Source organism: Sebastes umbrosus, chromosome 9 (assembly GCF_015220745.1).
Source record: "Sebastes umbrosus isolate fSebUmb1 chromosome 9, fSebUmb1.pri, whole genome shotgun sequence".
Classification (NCBI taxonomy): domain Eukaryota; kingdom Metazoa; phylum Chordata; class Actinopteri; order Perciformes; family Sebastidae; genus Sebastes; species Sebastes umbrosus.
The window spans coordinates 24,876,778-24,896,441 of NC_051277.1; the positions used below are offsets into that span (position 1 = coordinate 24,876,778).

General features: G+C 42.1%; 1 protein-coding gene across 13 annotated transcripts in view; it reads left to right on the top strand.

The window, feature by feature from the left end:
- The window catches only part of tenm2 (teneurin transmembrane protein 2), a 246,709-nt gene that overhangs the window by 162,859 nt on the left and 64,186 nt on the right, over nucleotides 1–19,664 (top strand). For 9 of the 13 annotated variants that reach the window (XM_037779451.1, XM_037779450.1, XM_037779452.1 and 6 more), the window contains one exon: nucleotides 10,485–10,691. The exons of the other annotated variants lie outside the window; for them this stretch is intronic. In XM_037779451.1, coding sequence (XP_037635379.1) covers nucleotides 10,485–10,691 — 207 coding nt within the window. The remainder of the gene's footprint in view (nucleotides 1–10,484; nucleotides 10,692–19,664) is intronic. 13 annotated transcript variants of the gene reach the window in all.

Consider the following 19,664-nt stretch of genomic DNA (forward strand, 5'->3'; position numbering starts at 1 on the left):
AGCTGTGACAGCAAGACTGCAGCTTCATGCTGCTTTGTCTGTTTGATGAAGAATGCACACATCTCTGAGGCGCAGAACGCGTCCGAACCGAGGCGCAAAAGGCTCAGCAAATTTGGCCCCGAGTGTGGAGACTCCAGCCTGTTCACCTTGACAGAGAGAGAGAGAGAGAGAGAGAGAGGGAGAGAGAGAGAGAGAGATGCTCAACAGTAAGCTAGTTAGAGGGAATACAATGTGGCTGTGTACTCTGTTTTTCAGCTCTCCATCCTTTTTTTCAGCTGTTGCTATAAATAGCGGCTGCAGAACATCAAAGAGAGGAGAGGTTTCTCAGCAACAGGCCGCGTACAGTCATTATCCGCTGGCTCTAAACACACCACGTGTGTGTGCACGCATGTGTTTGCTAATCGTCAAAGGAGACGCTGCTGACTCAGCCTCACAAGCTCGCTGTCACACACGCACACATAATGTAATTGAAATCAAGTTTATTCATAAGATTACAATGCACCACGCTATCTCCGACTACACAAGGTCGCAAACCGGCAGATCCGTGCGCCAAACAAATCCAGATCGCTTACCATCTCCTCTTCCTCTGAGGGCTCTTCCTCCCTCTTTCAAATCTTTCTTTTCTTTTCTTTACTTTTTTGCCTCTTTGTTTTTCAGATGTTTTCTGTTCTTTTTTTGTGCTTTTTACGGAACTAGATTGTCATAGCAACCGCAGCAATTACCGGTTGGTTCAGCGGAGCCCCGCTATGTTGAATAGGTATGTGTGCAGGCACCTGTGCATGTGCGAAAGTGTGTGTGCACTGCATTCCTATGCTGTTGGATGTGTATTTCCGTGTGCTCTTGTGCGCCTGCACATGTTTTTCACGCCTCTTTTCGTAATTCCGTATGCATTGGATTCTTGATGACTGCTGTTCTTGGAGATGCTGGGTGATTGTGGGTAATGTAGTTTTGTTTTTGCTCCCAAAATTCCATGAAATGAGCCCCATCTTAAAATGCAAATACAGTTTGCAAGTGAAAGTAAAGGCGTCCACTAATGAAAGGAGACATGAATGTGACCAGGCAGTAGCTGGAGCTATCAGAGTGCAAATTTAGGGTGTTGTGAATACGTGTCATCGTTTAATTTAAGCTTCGATGACTCACATTTAAGTGCTAATTAGTGAAGATGTTTTCTACATGAAATTTCTTTCCTAATCCTTACCTTGATCTTTTTTCTGGAACAGTTGGGCTGTCTTGTCTTGATCTTTTACTGAACTTTAATTACTAAATCAAAGCTGTTTTTCTTTTTTACTTAAATCCAACTGTAACTCACCTTTTTCACATAACAAGCAGGGGAAAATGTGAAATCTAATTTGCGCTTTAGGACCTCGTCCTCCACTACAATCCTCTCCCAATTCATGTCCACAACATGTTATCTGAAGTTCGAAATTTGTTCTCATGTAAATAAACTTGCTGCGAATGATTCGGCAGCGCAGCAGATTGGAGGAAAAGCTCTTCCCGGCGTTTCACCCCGCAACATCTAAAAGCTTTTCTCTCCAGTCGAGATAACAAACACACAGATATTGCTCCCTCCAAATACAATATAAATCTAAGAGGGTCTTTCCAAAGCTGCGAGCAGGTTTTTCTGTTGTTTTGTTAGTGTCTTCGCTAAGTGCCAAGACCAAGTGCTATCTCCAGTCATCAAAGAGCTTGTCCATATTTCGCTCTGAACCCTTCTCTCAAGTGAGAAAATATGGAAACAGCCTCGCTGGTATCGTAAAATCGACTCCCAACTATGTGAAACGCTTGGATTTAATGTGAAAAATTGCTTTCGCCCAGCAATTAAATTTATTAAGAGATTGTTCGTCATAGTGCAGTCGCTGTCACTGTTTGTTTCTATAATTTGAATAACAAATTTGGAAATAATTGGGTGGCATTTCTGTTTAGACTCCAGCATCTATTCTGTGGCAAGAAATGACTTAATTTTGTATGGTCCATTATTATATTTTATACCTCTTATATGTTATTATGTTGGTACTGATTTATTGTGTTTTTTTTGCCCTCAAATTTAAAATTAGTTTTTTTTTCTCCTGCCATCAAATTGATTCACAAATAGGCCTTGGTAGGGCAGTTTATTGAACACAGCAGTAGCAGCAAAAAGACATATGTAATGTCACAGATTTTGCACATTACTCACACACACACATAGATGGATATTTCCCCCTTTGCTGATCTACTCTTCCCAACCGTTACAGAGCATGTTCAAAGGTAACGGAAGGCTGAAAGGATGGGTGTCTATCTCTCTGCACCTGGGGTTAAGGGTCTGGTCCTGTTTGTGTGTGTTTTCATGCTCGTATATGTGTGTGCGTGCAGTTATGAGCGAGTGTATGTGCCACCATGCGTGTGTGTGCATTTATGTGGGAGGAGGAGGCTATTCATTTTGATTGTTTTCAATGAGGGTCCGATGCGTAGAATCCATAACAATACCATCAATCCACAACAGCGGCAGCAACATGGATGTAATTTATATGGTAATGCAGCCTCCATGGTTGCCCCAAGTTACGCAGTGGACATCTCTGACAATGGACAGCACGGGTGTGCTGCAGCATCCTAATGCTATGTATAGGCACGGACACACACACACACACACACACACACACACACACTTCCAGCAGCAACAGGGAGCAATGTTTCAATTAGCAGATGCAGATAGGAGCTGGGCTGTGTTTGTGCGTTTGGGTCAAAAGGTCGAGTGTATCGCTCAGAGTCAGCTTGTGTCTGTCCTCGTCTCTCCTATTCTCCAAATAAAAAAAAAAAGCAGGCACTTGAGTGAGGAGAGGAGTGAGGAACGACCTTCTGAACCACATGTTGGAATAACTCACAGATGATCTGTTAGGATTCATGCAGCAGATTTCTATCAGTGCAGCACCTACCGTCTTACACCTTAGAATAATCATGTCCTTGTGAATGTTCTAGATGTTCAGATGGGACTGTCAATCAAATCATCATCTTTTTGCCTTTCTTTACAAAAGTTCTGTTGATATTACAATACGCCGGGCCTCCATTATTCTCTCAGCATGCACTTCACGTCACACGAGGGTCAAAGGATATTGTTAAGAGGTGATTAATCATCAGAACCTATTACTTCCTTTGAATGGCCTCACACAGATGGAACAAGGCGAAGGTCTTTCGAGGAGTTCTGCCTTCATCTTTTCATCTCTGTACTCTGCACATGTATTTTTTTTTTTTTTCCTTTTCAAAGAAATTCTGTTTCAGAGTATTTTATTTATGCAACATCCTGTTGAGCTGGCTGCAGATTTCCATATTTGATAAGTCAATCATCTGAGGGCTCACAAGTATAAGGCTTGATTTGAAGAAACGTGTGGGGGAATTTTACGAAACCGTATTGCTGCCACACCACGGGAAAAAAAACATTTCAGTATCACGTTATAACGTGAAAACTTTATTGTTATAACAAGATGTTTCCACATTATTACAAGATATTTTCATGTTATTATGACATACAAACTTATCACGTTATAACAAAAAACTTTTCTTGTTATAACAATATACTATTTATCTTGTTATAACGTAAAACTTTTAAGTTGTCACGTTTTAACATGAAATGTTTCACATTATTACAAGATAAATAGTGTATTATTATAACAAGAAAAGTTTTTGTTATAACGTAATAAGTTTGTTTGTCGTAATAACGTGAAAATGTCTTGTTATAATGTGAAAAACACCTTGTTATAACGGTAAACATTTCACGTTATAACGTGATACTGATCTGTTTTTTTTTCACTAATTAAAATTTTGGCCAAATATTGGATTATAATAATACAAATACAAGTTGGTAGTGCAAACACTTAGGGTTTTGCACTACAGGGCTGTGGGGGAACGTCAGACAAAGAACTACGGTCACTATGGCAAACGGGGTCTTCTTGCATCAGAAAACATTAATATCGGGTGAGCAGAAAATTTTGGTGAAAATCATTCTTAACAGATCTGCCACAGCAGAAATCTGTAAGTATTTCAAATGATGAGCCAAAATTATAATCCTGGAAGGAATAGAAAAAAAAGAATATCCAGAAATGCTATAAATGTAGGGCTGTTTATTGGTAAAAATCTGGCGATACAATACGTATCATGATAAAGGGGTTACGATTCAATATATTGCGACACTCTAAGCAAGGAGATATATTGTGATTTTTTAAAACTAATTTAAGAAAACTGTCATAGTATAAAGAACACACCATCATAATGCATAAAATCTGAGTTTAAAAGTGTACTTTGTTATGCAATCAGAACAGTGGGATATGCATTTACATTTATCACAATCCCTGTAACATCCAGCATCATAGCACTACTTTGAGAGGCCACATACACTGAAGGAGCTCATATCTTTGCAAGTGAAATAAAGTATTGCCCGAGTTAATCTTTGCATGTAAACTATTAATGAAAAATCAAGTGTTTTTGAGAACTGATAGAGTATCACGAAACATAATATCGCCATACTATATTTTCAATATTTCCGTACACCCGTACTATAATGCAGAATAAAATAATGTGACGCTGCGAATGTGGATGGCACCTTCTTCCCAGCCGTCTTCAGCTGCAGGCTGTGTGTGTGTGTGCGTGTGTGTGTGGAGGATCTGCCTATTTGAGGAAAAGGGCCCCCATATATGTGGGATGATGGAGTGATGATGCAGGCGTGATGAAAGAGAGGAACGAAGCGCGAGACGAGGAGCGCTATAGGCCAGAGAAGAACCCAGACACTGTTACACATCAAAGAAGGAGCCAGTGATACAATCATCTCTTTAGGCTGTGAAAGCCCAACTTTACTAATTAAAACACGTCTGTTGAATCATCTTCTCATCTCTCCCTTTCCCTCTTTACTCATTTTTATCAGTCATTCTCTGCAGTGTGGCCCTCATTACGAAAGGAAAGAAATGTAAAGGGGGGGGGAGAACGCATTCTAGGTATGCAGCGGATGAACTCAGACCATTCCTGGATAGACTGCGACATCCATTTGTTGCTCACACACACACACAACAAGTGTGCATCTTGTCGCATTTTGAGCTTAATGTGAATTATTAGAAAGGGATGAATAAGAGGAAAGGGGAGGCGAGGGTTTGATAATAAAAAAGGGAGGGAGGGGGAACAGGAAGAGAGACGAGATGGAGGAGACAGACTGCACTGTATAGATAAATAGAGAAAAGGGCCCATTGTGTCAGCAGCTGTCATCACTAAATAGCCCTCAGATCACTGTCAGACACTATCGCGCATACGCACACACTCGCATTTGCGCATACTTGCACACACACACACTGACTGACAGCTCCCCCTCAGTCCAACATCTGTGCTGACAGCAGCCGTGGTAATGAGTCTCTGCATGTGCCAGCATGGGTGTGCCGTTTCTTTTTCCTCCTTCTCTTCCCCGCGCACCGCTCATTCAATCATTTCACGTCTCCCTTATCTTGTTGGCCCCCCCCACACACACACACACACACACACACACACAAACACACACACACTCTCTTCTCTTCGTTATTTTCTAATAGAAGCGCATGCTGATTGACTTAGCAGCATGAGCCACATGAGTAGCGACTAAACGAGAACAACATCAAGTCGCGAGGTAGATCTGTGTGTGTTTTTTGCTATCCAGGTGCGCAGTATTTCACGTAGAGGTGTGGAGGAAGAGAGGGATGAAAGAAGGGGAGAGATGAAGAGATGATGAATGGCTCTCGTTAGAGGGGTAATTTGTCTCTCCTTGTCTGACTGGGCTCCAGCTGTCGCTCCATCCCTCGCTCCACTCCACTCTCCTCGGCCTACCACTCCTCACCTCAGCCAGATGGGTGGACGGATGGACGGAGCGAGGCAGGGAGAGAGGGAGGGGACAGAAATAGAGACAAGGACGAGAAGAGAAGTCGTTGAACAGTCAACAAGAAGAATTACGTCGGATGTATAATGCCCTCGCACAGTAAAGCACGGCTTTGCGGAAAAACAATAGATTATACAGAGCTCATATTGAGATGATTCAATGGAGGCACACAGTAGCGCAGCAACAGGCATACATATGACTCATACAAGCAAGTCAAAGCCTGGTGCTCGCACAACAAACTAATGATGATCATGTTTCTTTTTTACACTGTAATGAAATCATCAAGGGACACCGCTAATGCCTTTAATACAGTGCCACAGTCTTTAGATGCCTGGTTTTCTTTTTTCCCCCCCGTGATACACTTATTTTTCACACTAATCAACACTTTGCGAGAGAACCGCAGATTCGGAGAGCGAGAGACGGATCGAGAGATGTATGCAGATGGCCGGGGAGGCGGCTGAAGGATGGCGACGGAACGCAAATCGTCAAGAGAAGCCCACGTGGAGCTCATCGCTAAGTCTTTGTTCTAATAACACAAAGCAATTTCCACTGACCTTTCTAGAAATGTAGCGGACAGAAATGACTGAGTTAAGGATGCCCCACAGCATAATTGCTAAGGAGATTAAAGTTCCCTTAATTGCTTTTGGCCAACTCGTGCAATTTTTCCTTTTTTGTAATTAAAGTGATTTAAAATATTAATAACCACACCGGCGTGCACGTAACCTTACAAGTAACGGGCTCGTACACACACGTAGTTGTGTACAATAAAACAATCTTAAAGGTGTGCGGCTACACACACGGACATTTTTCATCGCCTGTTGTCACTAGTAGCCTCATTACAGGTCTTGTGAAATATGCAAATAGCTGCTCGCCATCAATTGAAGTGAGTGATCGATTCATTTGGATCAATCGCTTTTTCTTTTTTTTTCCGGTGTCCGTGGCTGATTCCCTCTTTACCTCTTCATTACTTTTGTCTCTGTCCTCCATCTTCCGCTGCTCTGTCCCCTCTTATTGCCTCCTCCACTCCTAATTACCCTCCTCTATTGCTTTTTCTTTTTTTATTGCCAATAAGTTTTTGTCAGCTCATAGCTTCTGGACCGTCCTGTTTTCTCCACCCTCCATTCATTTCTCTCTCATTCCCCTGGTTACCCCCATGACCTCGTCGTCTGCCCTCCCTCTCCATCCATCCGTCTCTCGCCCGTCCCTCTCCTTTTTCCCTCCCGTCGGCCACACTGTTTGCTTTGCCATTGTTTATCCATTTTTCTCTGTTTGCGCTGATGAGATTGACTGGACACACACACACACACACACACATACCTAAACAGAAGACGGGGCTGGCATCTCTCTGGGGTGTAGTTAACGTGGGGCTGTAGATCGATCCTAGCTCTGGTTTCCATGACGCAAAGCTCTAAGCTGGAGCAGTTTGGACGGCAGGACAGAGACATCACTCTGCCTCCATTTCCATCAAATAGATCTCTAGAAAGCCGCAGTGGCACCTGGACTCAAACGTGTATTTTCCGTGATTAATGCGCAGCTTCAGTTTGAGGCAGCATAGATGGGCAAGCTGGCCAACAACTACGTCCAACCACTTTGTTTCTTAAATGATGTCTGCATTAACCCCCCCCTCCATCCCTCCGTCGCCCAGGTACGGTTTTCCCTGATGCAAGCAATATTGCACTGCCGCCTAAAAAAAAAGCTCCCCATCTATCACGGGCCTTTACACGTTTTGATTCTATCAATACTCCGTGATGGGAAGGTGAATGCTGTCAAATTACAATCACACCACATCTGTATTCCGAAGAACTGTCAGTAAGAAAAGGAGAAGAAGAAACAGCGTGATGGTGATGAATGTTCAGCTATCTCGTCTCTTTCTTCAAGGTCTCACGGCTTTTCTTTCTTTTCTCCTCCTCTGTTCCTGCCTCTTTTTGTTCTGTAGAAAAAGAAAAGTGTGATGAAAGAAGAAGCGGCTTACTGAAAAGGCCGTGCATTGTAACTTCTCCATTTTCCTGGTGAAGTTTTCAGTAGCGAAAGAAAGAATGCATGAACTTTGTAAAACTAGTGACGAGCTAGCCTATTTTGTTCTTCGCCTCCCCTACTTGAAATAACTTTGGAAGGTGAAGGTAAAGGCATTTCTAAGATTTATTTGTAAAGTTGTTTGAAAAGACATCGCTGGCGCCCAAGGCTATCATTTTGAATGTGGAATAAGGAGAAAATAAGTGATTATCAGCGCGACAAAGCGTCTTCGGTTGACTTTCTAATTAGCAGTTGTAATAACCTGAGTCCTTGGGTGGATTGGCTGGACTCGGTGGCCTCATTCTTATCATATTGTTGATTGATTGAGCTGCAAATATGGCAGACATAATTATTCTATATTTTGAGCCGTCTCTAAATAGAATTTATTAGATTTGTCTTTGTCCTTGATTCCAAACCTTTGGAGAGTAGAGCGAATTCTCTCCATCCCTCTCTTCTCTCTCTGGTGGATGGGACAGCCTGATTGTGTCCACGCGTCCCATGGCTCCCACTATTTAAAGACTTGGCTGTTAACTTTCTTTTGTCTCCCCCATGTAGAGGACAATCGTACAATGGATCATGTAGGCCGTCACGAAAAAAAATCTGATCCTACTGTTTGTAAAGCAAAACAAATTTGGAAGAAGAAATTTGCAAATGAAAAGTTGAATTCATAAGCAAATTAGCACTCTCGCTTCAATTCAATACACTCAGGAGTATTAATGATTCATTTGGTGTGCTATGACCAGTATAATGTTAGGATAGAAAACTTAGGATAGATATTGCTGTTGACTTGAATGAGTCAGTTCACCAACTTTATGAATCTTATCTACTTGTGCTAATGTTGCACTATATTTTACAATTCAGTATACTCTCATAATAGTCACTTGTGGCTACAGTAGCCGCTGTTCAGCAAAAGTTACATAGGCTCATTTTAATTTATACAGTGGTAAGATACTGTAGATGCAGGACAATATCTCACTGCTGCAAATGGGGATGGGACGATATAGGATTTTATCGCAGATTGCGATAAAAAACACTCAGTCGATCGTGGTGTATTTCCTTTATCGGGATAATCGTGACTTGGAAAATCTGTCTAGCTCACTATCATGGTAGAGAAGTGGAAAAATAGAGCCTGATTTAAACAAACAGGAATTATCATGTAAGAAAGACACACAATGTCACTAATTTATTTATCTTTTATTTATGCAGGGGGACCTTATGATTTATGGTTACCTTATTTAAGATAGTTTTTCACAAAAAAGGATGTAGTTTGTCCTACCTGTTGTGCAATAAAAATATTTTTTTCTTAACAAAATGTAATTTAAAGTCATTCCAGTATGTCTTAATGCCATTTTAAGAGTTTTAAGCATATTTTGATGATTATCAGGATGATATCAGAAAGCACAAGTATTTTTGGCCAGCATAATCGCGACATGAAATATTCATATCAACCCATGCCTACCTGCAAATATTTTTTTCTTGCAGGTTGTATGGATGAAATAAAAATGAATGTCCCAATATTAGTTTTTGTTTTTTTTGGGGTGTAGCTCAGTGGGTGGAGCAGGTTGTCTTTTAACCACAAGGTTGGTGGTTTGTCTCTCCTACTGTCTGCATGTTGAAGAGCGAGACGCTGAACCCCAAGTTGCTCCCCAGGCACTTTACAGTGGCCCACCACTCCTAAATGCTTAGGATGGGTTAAATGCAGAACTCAAATTTTTATGAATATACCTGTATGTATATGACAATTGTAGTAAAGTTAATTTTTTTATGTCGTTTTCGCGGAAAATGAGTTTAAACTAAGCTAAAGTGAGCATAACTTCCGTATTGGGACTGAGCTGAAGTGTCCGCAGCGCCTTTAAAATCTCTTTGTCGGGAACCTGCGGGCTTTTTGTGTGAATTCATCTCTATATTGAGTCTCTCCGGCCTCAGCAAGCTTCTGTGTTTGTATCCAAGCTGCTTTACATTGCTTTGACCAGGGGCCTGTTCCAAGAAGCAAATTCACTTCTGAGATAACTGGATAAATTTGTTTAGTGCAACCTGCAGCAGGTGGTTTTACATCAATCCATGCTCCAGGTTTTTAAGGGTTGATTCACCCAAATTACAACATTTTCTCAGTTTCATCCCAGCATGCATATAGTTTTAGTTTTATTTAGTTTTGTGGTATCAGTCTGCCATTTCAGCAATGCCACATTGTTTTTTAGTCACAGCACTAAAACTGAACAGAATTGGGTTTTTTTTTCCAGAAACAATGTCCCAGTTACTCTGGATACTCCACACAACACCCTGTCAACAGTTTTCACAAGAACTGTCAACACTGAAGTTCCATTCCTTCCCATTCACTTTCAATTTATTGGGATAGATACAGTTATCTTTTAAGCTAGAGAAATAAAAACAAAACTATCTGCATAGCTACAGATACCAAAGGTATAAGGACAATATGTTTTCTGTAATTTGGGTGAATGGACACTTTTAGGGATGATCCAGGTATCTCAGTGAACCTGCCTCTGAACCGGCCCCTGTATCACTGTCAGTCATTGCCATCTGTTTTGTCTAACGCCCCCCCTCCCTCCTTCTCCCCCTCCCTCTCTCTTTCTTTTTCCCCTCCATCCTCCAGGTCGCCCACTCCCTCCAACCTCTTCCTCCTCCCTGCTCCCTCCGTCCCTCCCGTCCTCCTCGTCCGCCCCCCACCACCCCTCCCCTGGCCCGTCTCCGCCGATCAGGGAATGCCAGGTGCCCCTGCTTGAGAAAAACTCCACCCACTCCCACCTGGAGCCCCACCCAGATGACTCATACTTACTCCGGGCCCAGCCCTCCTCCACGGGTAAGAGAGCTCGTCCATTCACCCACCCTTTTATCCTTTCATTCATTTTATTCGTACATCAACATGTCATCCATCACCTGGGTCGCCGCATTACCTCATCACGCGTCCGCTTCCTGATCTGATTTACTCGTTGTTCAGTACGATGCAGAGCAATACTTTGGCTTTAATTCAATGTCACATCTTGTTCTTTTAGCCATTTTGTTTCTGCTTTTTTTGCATTCCTCTGAAGTCAGCATTTGTTTGCAGGGCTGGGAATCAAACCACGGGGACTCAAGCAGTTATTGTTTACATTGTGAGATAAAAATATGTAGTTAGAGATTTAAGATTTTGATTGTAATCATGGTCAATTATGGATTTTACGGTTTTAGTAAAGGGGAAATAAATCCTTTGGTTGATCATGCAGATACATTTAAAATAACAATAACAGTATTTAACAGTAAAGGACATTATTTAGGGAAGTCACGATACCAGAAATTTAGTAGGTGATACCAATACCAGTGAATTTCCACGATTCTCGATACCCAATTCAATACCACGGTGTAAAAAAAAAAAAAAAAACACTTAGAGCTGGTCATAATTTCCTCTCTATTATCTATTTTATATTGCTGTGAAAACATCATATGACTGTATTTATTCAGGTTTCTTGCCAATAACTACATTTTACAAGATTACATTTGAACACATCATGATAACGTTATAATTTACCTTTGCCTTTTTCTTTTTTTTTGCCTCATTTTTACTGAGTAGAGTTCGCATCATAAGGAAACTCAATGTAATCTCCGTTAACATTAACTAGCTCTCCTCCTGCCGATTTCAACACGGATTTGTTGTTCACATTAGCTGTGTTTCCATTCAATTGTCAAGTGAATTATAAGCAAACTTTTGAAATGTTGCAAAAAAGAAATGTGAATTAGGCGCGCTTCCATCAACTGGTTTGGAGTGAATAAACCTGGCTTGTTGGCTACAGCGTAGTTTGGTCAGAAGTTGGCTCTATAGGCTGCATGGCTGTAATCTGCCAGTAAATAGAGTAGAAGAAGAAGTAGAGGTCGTGAACCGGAAACAAAACAAGTCGGCTTGGCCGTTTAACCATCTACTAACCATCTATTGAGAGCTCTTCAGGAATTTGTTTCAATTGGCCAATTGTTTAATTGATCTTTCATGTCAGCTAGTAATGGCCGTGTTTCATGTTGTCCGGAGACGGAAGACAAGCATTCGTAGGTTATGGGAATATCCGAGAAGATGCCGACAGCGGAAACAGCTGATCAGTCGTGAGTTAAATGTTCGCTACATCAGAGTTTATTTGGCAAAGTCGTTTCCATAGCCCATTTAGCGCATCAACTAACACCTCAAGTGAGCATAAAAACGTTTTTCCCACAATTGAAGAAGTTTTATCGAATTTTGCCGTTTCTATCAGCTTTTCTGATGCGATACTTCAAAATGCGAATGGAAACACGGCTAATGTAGCATTATCAGGAAAAAAAATTGGGTGCGTCCCCTGGACGAGTTGATAGTGAGTTTACTGCGTCCTTTCGGATTTTAGACGCCGTTAGTCTCAAGCTCCCCGGTAACTACGGTAGCCTATCTGCAGTACTGTAGAAAAACAAGTATCGTCACATTTTCAGAACTTTGGCATCGACTTGGTACCAAAGTATGGGTTCTTGTAACATCCCTAAAAGTATTTAACAGTAAAAGATTACCCAGTATATGTTGATGACTTAAAGAGCTGTGTAAATAAATAAATAAATAAAAATAAAACACTTTTGCTGAATATTCCATCAGTTTTTGAAGAAGCATAATCAAAAAGTAACATAAAAGAACAACAGAAAACTCTCTGTAACTCGACTTCTTTTGTCTGCTCACATAACAAAAAGGCGCATTTTGAGCCGACAATTGGTAATCTCTTAATGGATTACGTTTTAAATATAACCCTCGCACCTTTTGCCAAAAAAACAATGATGCAAGTGAAAGCAACCTTTACACTCTGCAGAGCGCAGATTTGGCTGCCAGTGAGTAGGCGTGTTTGTACTTATTTTCCATATGACATTAATAATCCAGCGGAAAGTGAAAGGTAAGGGGATGATGAATTTTAAGTGCCGGCAGGAGGATCAGTGCAGCAAAGACAAACTAGTTAGTTTCCCTGGCTGTAAGCTTTCTCTTTCATCATTGGACACTCTCTTGTTGGCTGTTACAGGCCCTGTGTGCTTATATCAGCACCTCACACCTATTTTTCTCCACCATACACACACAGACGCATCTGCTGTGATGAGTTTGTTCATCAGCATACACATTTATTCTCAACAATTAGCTCCTGTAGGCCAACTCTGTCTGCCCCTCTCTGCCTCTCTTCCCCTGTTTCTCCATTCCTCGGTGCATCTGCACTTGTAATCAGCAGATATATTTAGCAGGGGCCTGATGGGAGGGAAAGGAGGGGTGGGCAGAGAAGTCCTAATGTGATTTTTGGTGGAATACAATCTATTGTTAATGGCGTTAGGCTCTCCTTTGATCCAGTATAAATCTTCATTAGGGAAGGCCCGGGTCCCAGGTTCAAGAGCAACGTGATTAGGAGGCTTTTAAAATGACGTTACATCAGCCTTCTAATTGGTTTACTGTTTGCTGGGGCAACATCAATCATTAGCCCAGTAACCGCACAGCAAATAAATTCACTCTGCCACTGACACCCTAATGGCAGACACTGGCAGAGAGGGAGAGTGAGGCTCGCAGGCACACGCTCTCTCTTTCCCTCTCATTTCTTGTTCACATACACCCACACTTTCTGTTCTGGGGGCTTCTTTTTAGTCTCTGCTGAGCATGTACACACAGAGACGGCGAGCGAGAGAGACAAAGAAAGTAAAAAAAAAAAGAAAACGACAGAGAAGCATGAAAAAGAGGCGCAAAGAGGCAAATGGGAGCAGAGATAGAGAAAGCCAAACTTTGACTTTTTGAAGTTGTTTAATGAGACATCTTGCATGAAGAAATCAAAAAGATAGGGAGAGGAAAAAAAACATCCAAAGAGGAGCAGTGAAAATAGATGGAGAGAAAGCGACTGAAAGGGGAGACAGAAAACGAAGAGACACGGGGGAATCAAAGAGACAGAGGGAAAAAAAGAGGAATGTGGATAAAAAGAGGGTAAGCTGATGAGAGCTTAGAGGGGTGAAAGAGAGATATTTGGATGGAAGGAGAACAACATTGAGATGATGAAATTGCAAATTGCCACGTTTCCCAGCCAGGACTGCTGATCTAATGGGTGCAGAGAGAGTCCTTGGCTTTGGGGCGTCCATTAAAATCGACCTAAATGAGTTTAGAGTGGCAGTCTGGCACTGCATAAACACAACCCTGGCATGTAGGAAGTCACAGGAACGGCTGCGAGGAAATAAAACACCTATAACCGGCGACTGTTTATGCATGCGCTCGTGTGAGTGTACTGTGTGTGTGTGTGTGTCCTGTAGAGAGTGGACGCTGGGCAGGAAATGAGCCTTACCAAGCCAGGCAGAAACTGACCAACAGTGAGATAATCCTCAGGAAGCTGCATGCGGTTTGTGTGTTTGTGTCTGTGTGTGTTCCTGCAAAGTAGTCCACCATTACCTAAGCTAACAGGTGGACAGACATGACTTGTGTTTCCAGCGAAGCGTGACAGGTGAATGGGAACGGAACGGTGTTGCCGAGGATTGGCTGGGAATTGGGTCTGCGAGTGTTTGTGTGGGAATACTGTCTGGCTCGGAGCACCTGTCTGGGAAACGCTCCTCCCGGAACGCCGGGAGAGTCGAGACGGCCAAACGGAGCGTAGCAGATCGCTCCTGGAAAGAGCTAGCGTTAGCGCTGTCTCTGGCCATTCATTATGCATGGGGAATGCGAAAGCTATTTATAGCCCGAGCCCTCCTCTAAAGTGGCTAGCTATCTCTCTGCCAGGGAAGCCACCTCAAGTCACTGCCGGAGCGATGAATGTTTAATGGCTTCGTTGAAACAAATCTACGGAAACAAAGGCACGGCAGAGATGCCTTCTCCCTCTTCTTCTGCACTAATGTTATTCTTCCTAATGGTGCTTATGTAAGGGTGACATTTGCGTAACAGTGGGATGATGTGTGTGTGTGTGTGTGCGGTTCTATGCATCTGTGTGTGCGTGTGGGTGAGACACACACGTGCATTTGTGCTCGTGGAGACTGTTTGTTTTTGGCTGAATTTGATGACTCTTCTCTAGCGGATTATTGCCTCCTAATTAGACAGAGATGACTAGCCAAGGCAGAGGCGGTGTGTGTGTGTTTGTGTGTGTGTGTGTGTGTGTGTGCCTGCATGTGTAAATTTATGTCTTTAACTATATCTTTTTTTTTTTTGTGCCTGCATGTGTTTGTGTGTACGCCTGTGTATAATGAAGCCCATGTGCAAATAAAGCCCCTTTTAGTCGGCATGTGTGCGTTTTCTATGTGCCGACTCTTAGTTTCACCTTCCATTGTGCTCGGAGCTCTGAGAAGAATGACAAATGAGGAGCATGTGACATTACAAGGCAGAGGACATACGAAGAAGCGCCGGCACGTGGGAATATACCACCTTAAAACACTGGGAGCATAGCAATTAGCTCGGGGAGAAGGTGCGTGGAAAACAATGGAGGGTGGCACAGCGTTTTTCTTTTTTCTTTTTTTTTCTTTTTTCTTGTAAAGAAGGATGGAAGCAGTGGAGATATGGGGCGTGAAATAAAGAGATGGAGAGACAGAGGGAGTGGGAAGGACAGAGGGAGGATAGGGAGCTGAGCCCTGCAATGATCCCTTTTTAACTGCTGAATGGGCATTTCCATCCTGCACACACACACACACACACACACACACACACACACACACACACACAGATGCACATCCTGCCCTGCGACTTTTCTCTGTTAACCACAGAAAATGTCAATAAACAGTTTGCCCATCCAGGGCTGCAAAACAAACTGCCTTGGTTGGTTTCTGCTGCCAGCTGGCCACACACACTCACACACACACACATACACATACACACACACACTGTGAGATTAATATAGTGTGGCGAGCCCCTGCCTCTCGCTGATGTGTGTGTGCGCAGTGTGCTTTACAGGGGAGGCAGGTTAGCAGACAGGCTAATGCTCCTCCGCTGAATGAGGCTCCTTTTGAATTGGCGAGCATAATGAACTTCCAGGGATTAGCCCGAGCCAAACCCACCGGCTTACAGCTATACAGTCCCCCCCCCCTTCTCCAGTCGCAGGGGACCTTGGACAGAATAAAGTGGGTCAGCTTTCAACAGCAGTCAGAAGGGCCTCTGAGCTCCTCCACAAAAAAGTGTCTGTGAAAACAAAACGGAGAGAATCTTTCCACGATCGCTGTTTACTCACACTGGCGAGTGAAAGCGAGAGGAAAGAAAAGGAGGAAAAGATAAAGTGGAATAAAATGTGATCTGCTCGGCTGCTTCCTAATTGCTCTATTTCCTCACCGCATGTTTTGACTTTTATCAGACTGGGTTGCTGGTAAAACGGTTGTTCCTATTAGCCTACCTGCGGGTTGTACTTCAGCAAACCGGACAATTCATCCGACTAAGTCCTCCCGTCTTAATTTATTGGACCCATTTACCTCCAGCCCACTCGTTACTGCGCGCCGCCTCTGTTCCAGTGGTTGGTTGAATTTGTGTTTCTGTGGCCAAAATAATATGTGGTTTTCTTCAGGAGTTCTCTGAGCGTATATAAAAAAGAAATAAAAACAGCCTCATACCTCGGCCTTGCTTCTAAAGCCAACCCAAACTTCTCATCATGTTTGTATTTTCTCCAGCGAGCTCTAACGATTCTTCTTTTATGGATTTGAAGTCTACATGAAAATGAATTTCTTTGACATCACTCTCCTGCGCTGCAGCGGGAAAAAAAGAAAGCAATTTGTCTCCGATCATAAATATTTTGCAGCGTACTAAAGGCTGTGTGACTTTTGGAGGAATAGATTTTGATGTTGTGCAGCTGTATGTTCGCACAATAACACCAGTAAACATTCGTAATGAGTCATTTATGCACTTTATTCCGCAACTATTGATTCAATGCAGAATAAAAGAATCGCTTTCTCTCACGTAACAATTCACTTCAGTTAACCTGACAATTCTGGCGGCCCCAGGAGAGAGTAAATGCATAGAATTACAAGCAGTACTTTTCTGCAGCATTTACATTTTATTCTGACATTATCTGGAGACGTGTAATAGAATTCGCAGCTATAGATAATAGCTTTTCATCTCTTTCTGTGAAGGGAAATGTTAAAATCTTTATTACAAAATGTGGTAGATGTGCAACAGCACAGGATGTGACACAATGTAGTGGCTGGACTGTTGAAACGGTGTACTCTCCCAGTGGTGTAGGGTGCATACGAGTGCACACACACACATATACATGCACATAGAAATACACATACTTGAAGATACACACACACTCATAGGTTCATAGAAAACTAAGGCTAAAAAACCATGTATTCCTCTTCCATACAAGGTGTGCCATATATTATTCATCCGACTTTGAATGAAAAAACTGTTCAATATTTATGGCAGGAAAGTGAACAAAGGCGAAGCGCGTGCATTTTTTTGTACACAGATTTAAACATGGGAGACAGCGGGGTAGTGCGTGAGCACAGGAAAGCCTACTTTTATTTTTGGACATGACTGCATGCGTGCAAGCTTATTTTTTTTCTTCAGTGTATGGCTCTGTGTTGTGTGCATTGTTGCTATGCTTAGATAAAAGTCTTTATGCAGATAGGGTGGAGCAGGAGCTATTTCACGTTTACAGGGGCATTGCAGAGAGGGGAAGTCAAGTCAAATTTATTTATAAAGTGCTTTTAACAAACAAGATTTATCTCAAAGTGCTTTACATCTCGGCAAAGGACACAAACAAAATGCAAATAAAAGCAAGATGAAAGAGAGGGAAACAATCCTGAAGAAGGAATGAGGCTGTAGAGGGAGGAGGAGGGAGGAGAGCAGGAGAAGTAAAACTCTCTGCATACTTTAATATCAATTTACACTCTGCATGTATGATGCAAGAGTTTGACTTTTTCTGCAGGTGTGTAACCGCATGTATGTTTGCATATGCGAGTGTATGCATGCATGTATGTGTGTGTCTGTTTCTCCCAGGAGCATATTTGCGAGTCCAAACAGATGTTTTGTGTCTCTCCCGTGTCGCAGAGGTCAGGCCCCTCCATTTTTTCTCTCGTCTCCTTCCGCTCTTCTCTCCTTTCACGAGCATCTGTTGTTCGGGGCCACGTGGGTGACACCTGCATCCCAGCGGCGGCGCGGAGGAATCAGGTCACCTTACAAACTGGTCGCCATATCAGCTGTAGTTGCAAGGGAGCTCGCTGCACCCTATATGCGCTAAACCAGCGGTTCCCAACCTGGGGTCTGGGCCCCCTTAAGGAGGCCCCAAAGATTACAGGGGGTGCTGAAATTAGACTTAAACATATATAATTAAAATGACTATAACACAAAAGTCTGTATATAAAGCTATTCAAGAAGATGTATTCTTATGCTACTTAGTAGGCTGTTTAAACAAGGTAGTTCTGCACAGTTGCAGATAAAGATCAGGCTACACTAATATTAGTATTAAAAAGGGCTTTCAATTAAAATATTTAATTATGATTAATTGCATGATTGTCCATGATTAGTCCTATATCCCATATTTCCCTTTGATTACCTTAAAGGGAGATTTATCAAGAAATTAATACTCTTATCAAAATGGGAGTGGGGAAATATGTTTGCTTTATGCAAATGTATGTATATATTTATTATTGGAAATCCATTAACAATACAAAACAATGACACATTTTGTCCAGAAACCCTCACAGGTACTACATTTAGCAGAAAAAATATGCTAAAATCATAACATGGCAAACTCAAGCTCAACAAGCAACAACAGCTGTCAGTGTGTCAGTGTGCTGACTTGACTATGACTTGCCCCAAACTGCATGTGATTATCATAAAGTGGGCATGTCTGTAAAGGGGAGACTCGTGGGTACCCATAGAACCCATTTTCATTCACATATCTTGAGGTCAGAGGTCAAGGGACCCATGCCAGTTTATCTTCGCCAAAATTTAGCTTAAGTTTGGAGCATTATTAAGCTTTCTTTGCGACAGGCTAATATGACATGGTTGGTACCAATGGATTCCTTAGGTTTTTTAGTTTCATATGATACCACTATCTTCTCTCTAGCTTTAAAACTGAGCCCGCTACAACCTAAAAATCGCAAGTTGCATTAACGCATTTAAGAAATTAGTGACGTTAAAACGAATTTGCGTTAACACGTTATTATTGCGTTAACTTTGACAGCCCTAATTTAACCACAATCGCAAAATATCTATTTCGACTCTAACACTATTATAGTAAATTAATTAAGTTCTTACAAAAAGAGATCATATTATGTATCTGAATTCCCTTGGCGAATCCGTCAAGACATCATCACTTTACTTATGTTGATGATACTGATGAGTTAGATTCATTAAAGACAGTTGATTTAATAAAAAAATAGACTAACTCATTTAATACACAGAATCACCTTTTTCAAATTGAGGATTTTGTTTGAGGATTTGTATTTTTTCTTTAAGGGTGATGATGTCAGAAAAACTTCAAGGAAAACAGGTTGAGAACCGCTGCTCTAAACACCCGTCTAGGAGGAAGGAAACGAGAAAGAGGGCCTAGATTTATTTGTGTGAGGTGGATGCTGCTGTGTATGCATGTATGTCCTGTTTTGGCTCAGTGTAAAGTTGCTATCATTTCTGCCTCTCTGGAATCTGGACCGACCAAATATCAAAGCAGAAAAAGCAGAGAGTGCGACACATCTCCCTTCCCCGCGCACGCTGTTTCTTTTCTTATCTAATTCTAGAGGAAATGACAAATGGAGGAGGGCAAGTGTGATCGCGCAGCTTGACAAAGCAGTATGTGTGCATATGTGCGCTTACTCCGTCCTTTGATCAGCGCGAGGGAGGCAACGTGCAAACAAACACAATCATTATAAT